General features: G+C 35.4%; 1 protein-coding gene across 7 annotated transcripts in view; it reads left to right on the top strand.

Annotated features, from left to right (window-relative positions):
- The window catches only part of LOC117109737 (retinoid-inducible serine carboxypeptidase-like), a 10,877-nt gene that overhangs the window by 4,048 nt on the left and 2,043 nt on the right, over nucleotides 1-4,786 (top strand). For 3 of the 7 annotated variants that reach the window (XM_033252140.1, XM_033252137.1, XM_033252143.1), the window contains 10 exons: nucleotides 192-266; nucleotides 697-769; nucleotides 1,234-1,271; nucleotides 1,401-1,529; nucleotides 1,647-1,746; nucleotides 2,189-2,299; nucleotides 2,709-2,771; nucleotides 3,173-3,250; nucleotides 3,727-3,884; nucleotides 4,280-4,719. In XM_033252140.1, the coding sequence (XP_033108031.1) occupies nucleotides 192-266; nucleotides 697-769; nucleotides 1,234-1,271; nucleotides 1,401-1,529; nucleotides 1,647-1,746; nucleotides 2,189-2,299; nucleotides 2,709-2,771; nucleotides 3,173-3,250; nucleotides 3,727-3,884; nucleotides 4,280-4,348 (894 nt within the window). In that variant the 3' untranslated portion in view covers nucleotides 4,349-4,719. Of the gene's footprint in view, nucleotides 1-191; nucleotides 267-696; nucleotides 770-1,233; nucleotides 1,272-1,400; nucleotides 1,530-1,646; nucleotides 1,747-2,188; nucleotides 2,300-2,708; nucleotides 2,772-3,172; nucleotides 3,251-3,726; nucleotides 3,885-4,279; nucleotides 4,720-4,786 lie in introns of those variants that run through there. The other 4 variants (XM_033252142.1, XM_033252138.1, XM_033252139.1 and 1 more) reach the window with 3 other exon arrangements.

Consider the following 4,786-nt stretch of genomic DNA (forward strand, 5'->3'; position numbering starts at 1 on the left):
TTGCTCAAGGACACAAGCGAAATGCACAGCGAGAGATTGAAACCCAGACCACGAGGTTGGGAAACCAAACCATTCCTGCTGCGCCAAACCACTTCAACTTGTTTCATATACATTTTACAAGTTAAACTAGATTCGTTATGTGAAGTTGTATTAATTGATTTTGAATTAACAGACGTTTTCACTCCTTGCAGACGATTCCATTTTATATTTTCTGCGAATCATATGGAGGCAAAATGACAGCTGCACTCAGTCAGGCCCTTCAGAAAGTAAGTCTTGTTTTGATACAATAAAACCCAAAAGTGAAGTTACCACATATATGTATGTATGAGTCTGTACTTGTTAGCCAAGTATAGACTATAACTACATTAGATCCACCATGTGAATTTCCATATTTGTTTATGAAGAACACTATCAAAGACACAAAATTATAGTTTTTATCTACTTATTCCAAGTACAACAAAGATTATATTATACATAAAATTATTTAAAAAACAAAAGTGTACCATTTGCTACGTTGTCCCTTATACTGTTAACTTGGTTTAAATGGGTGTCTTGAGCACAAACCTTTACCTTTCAACCAATTTCATCATCATGTTGCGTTCTCCACAGAATCGCATCATCCGTCGACTGCCGGTCCCAGCGAGAGCCCAACTTTAAGTCACATTTAATAAAATTTGAAATCTTTTTCTTTCATAGGAGATTGATGGTGGAAGACTTTCTATTGATTTTCGAGGACTAGCTTTAGGGGATTCGTGGATATCACCAATAGGTATAATGACCATTCTTTGTTCATCGATGGTGATTCAATCATTAGTTTTTGTACAATCCTGCTGACAGACAGACAGAAAGTGGTGAATATATAACCACTTCAGCAGGGTTTTTATTTGATTGTTTGTCTACTTAAATTAAATTCAATGTAACATTTATTCACTTCCTTTTCGCATGCATAAAATAGAAAATGATAATTTTAATAACATAAAAGTAAGAAATGCAAAAGAAGAGAGGAGGAAGAGAAAGCCCTGAGGCAAGACAAAAATCAGAATGGTTTTTACAACGGAAAATGTTTCTAACTAACCTGCTAATGGACAGACGACAGTGTTGAATACATAGCCTTGTCGGTGGAGTTGTTAGTGGATTGTTTGTCTACTTGTATTGAATGCTCTGCTATATCAAATTCAACTATATAAAATTATGATTTTTTTATTTTAATAAATTATTAATAATTTTTTGCAGATTATGTAAATACTTGGGGTCCGTACCTTTACCAAACAGTGAGTATAAATCTATTTGGCATCCCATGTTAATCTTTTTTTTCCCCCAGAATATTCTATTTTCGTGTTTTTACATTTGTTATTACTTAATTATAAAATATCTGGATCTGTTTTTATTGTGTTTTCCAGTCACTGCTGGACAAGCGAGGGCTTGCATTGGTACAGCAGGCGGCTAATGAAACTGAAATGGCCTACAATGCTGGTAACTACACCAAAGCGACTCAACTGTGGAGCATGACAGAAAATGTGATTGCTGAGGTAGGAAGAACCATGAATCTATAAAGCATTGTAATTAACACAATAACAACCATTCTCTCTTTTTACACCAGTATAGCTAACCTGTTTATTATTATTATTATTTTTTTTTTTTTGAAGAACACAGATAATGTAGATTTTTACAACATCCTACTGCATAACACTGATGGAAGTAATAAGATGTCAATCAAGAAGACATACTTTATGGCTCCAGAATTGAGTAAGTTCCATATAACAGTCCACAATAAGAAATGCAGGACTAACTGTATGTAAACAGTGAAGAGAGCTGTTCATAATAACTAATCTGCTGACAAAACCCATTGTACAATTGACCTCTGAGATTAAAGAACTAAAGGTCATTATAAAAAACCGAAAGGTCCACTGATTAATCTCAGATAAGAAAGTATAATACATACTCCAAGTATTGAAATACACGCCATCGTGTTGGGATTCAATATTTCGACATTAATTATGTCATCATCAGGAATGATTCCTGATGATGACATAATTAATGTCGAAATATTGAATCCCAATTCCTGATGATGACATAATTAATGTCGAAATATTGAATCCCAACACGATGGCGTGTATTTCAATACTTGGAGTATGTATTATACTTTCTTAAAGGTCATTATCATTTGCATAATCTGTATTTTTTATAGGTAGGTTGTATCTGAAGCATGTCGCTCCATATGAAGCTGATCCACTCACTGAACTCATGAATGGACCAATCAAAAAGAAGCTAGGTATCCCTGACAATGTCACATGGGGTGGTAAGTCTTTGTGTATTGGTAGAATGCTTTAAAATGTGCACAAGCAGCAGAAATGAAAATGTGCCATTGAATAATACAATCATGTCGACAATGTTTACAGAAGTGCAACACAAAGTAATTTAAATGCGAAATAGAAGCAAATTATTAACAATCCAAATAAATTTAATAATAAAAATGAGGTGTGAATTAAAACTAGTGTATACAATTCTAAGAATGCTAATTTTGTAGTTGTTTTAATTAAATACTAAATATTTTTCATAACCAATGTCTTCATTCAATTTAATTTTAGTTAAAAAAAGATTAAATTTTTCTTTTTTGTTCAATTTTAAATATTCGAAATAGGAAATTTATGAAGTTCATATAAATAATATCTGTATTATCATAAACGTTTGTAGAAATTTTTATTCAGCTCAGTCAGGTACAGTGTTTATAAAGCAGTATGGTGATTTCATGAAACCTGTCATAGATATAGGTAAGTTGAAGATGTCCTTTTAGTTTAAATGAAGGGGAATAGGAGAATAAAGGTCATGTATCCCGCAGGGGTGGATCCAGTAGAGGGACTGAAACCCCCCCCCCAACCTACCAAGCGGTTCGAAGCGGCTCCGGCCCACCTCACCCCGTTTGTGACGTAAAAGAAAAAAAAAAGGAATTATTGATCGCCTAAAATGCCTCAAAGTTTAATTCCGGACATCTAGAAAACAAACAAATTTGCAGAACCCCTAGGGTAGTGTTGGCTCTTAATTTGGACATCTCTAGATCCGCCCCTGAATTGTACTACTATGTTTTAATGTTCGATATGATGTTATTAGTACACTGCCAAGCCACTGTAGTAATTTGTGAACTAACAACTTTTATTTGCTTTTGAATAATTAGTTGATGACCTTCTTATGAACACAACTCTGAAGGTCGTAGTGTACAATGGACAGCTTGACCTTATTTGTGATACCCCAGGTAAATGTACTGTTCAAACTTAGATTTAGGAAGCTACCAATAACTATTATAACACATGTATGTTAAGTGCATCATTTGCATTTGTATGTAAACTTTATAACCTATATTTTAAAGTTCATCACCTGCATTACGTTAATACACTATAGTCCTACATCTCCTTCTCAGTTGGCAAACACTGTGAGTTAGTTGCAAAGTCTTAATCCCTGTCCAGAAAATCAAAATTTTATTTGACAAAAGAATCATGTGACATGCCTAAATATGGTTGTCCTGACATCCCATCATGACCACAAAAATAGGATGAATATATATGTGCACATCAGAAAATTTGATAATCTCGACAAAGCTTTATACTGATCTCTACAAAATTAAGTACTCTGCGGTGCTCCTGTGACCTTCACTTGCTCATCCGTTAGAGATAATTTTGTGTCTGTGTAGGACTACCAGCATCATCTGATTTCTAATATTGTCTTGTACAGGTACTGAACTTTGGTTGGAGAAACTGACTTGGCCTGGCTTGTCCAGTTTTGATGCTTTGAAGTGGAAACCATTGTACACAGTAGGCAGTCAAACAAAGGCATTTGTCAAAACGTACAAGAACTTCAGTTTTTACTGGATTATGAATGCTGGGCATATGGTAGGTACCATTGTGCGCGTGTCCATGCTGCAGTCAGTTGATGCTTGATAGGGGTAGAAGTCAAGCAAGGGTTTTAACCAACGCATCACCTAGGGCCTCAAGTCAAGGTCCTGGTTTAATATGACTGGTGGAGTTTAATGGGAGGGATTTTATGGTAAAGAATTTTGCTTTTAGACCACCACTCAGTGGCAAAGCCAGGAATACGAAATGGAGAGGTGCCCGGAGAGGCATTCAGTCTGGACCACCTCAGCCCCACCAGAAAACTTGATTATCACACTCTCAGACCTAAATTTGATTATAATTATCCTCTTTTATCCATTAAAAAAAATAATGCACGGACTGGCTCGCCCCGCCCCGTATTCTTTTTCTTAACTCATTTTGATATTCTTCTCTAGGTTCCAGCCGATGCGCCTGATATGGCTTTGAAGATGATGAAGATGGTTGTGCATCAAGTGGATGAGTAGGCCTAGGGTGTCCAGAGTGCAACTATAGCTGGACTATGGTGCAACACATTTTTATCTTGCAATTTTAATAAACATACTGTGACAAGTTCAGTTAGTGAATGCAATGTGGGAATCAGGATATTTTATTAGATGTTTTGACTGCTTTCGCAGTCTTTTAACATGCACATCTACAGTTTGCTCTCCAATTCGAGACCACTTTTAGAACCTGATAATAATTTGTGGTGGGAGGTTCTTTCTTCAATTAAAGGGTTAGCTTTGTGTAAAAGACGGAAGATTGTTATTTGGTTCACAAAGTGGTCTCGTATGAGGGTGCACTGTATAATTTTAATGTCATTAGAGTAGGTCATTTTATTAGTTCCTATGCATGTAATGCAATAGGAACTATTGTAATCACTCTTGCTATTTCCTATGTTTTTTATTGTGTGTAGTGTGTATGTG

The sequence above is a fragment of the Anneissia japonica genome, unplaced genomic scaffold (genome assembly GCF_011630105.1).
Source record: "Anneissia japonica isolate Jap-2015-1 unplaced genomic scaffold, ASM1163010v1 scaffold3782_len1007564_cov172, whole genome shotgun sequence".
NCBI classification, from domain to species: Eukaryota; Metazoa; Echinodermata; class Crinoidea; order Comatulida; family Comatulidae; genus Anneissia; species Anneissia japonica.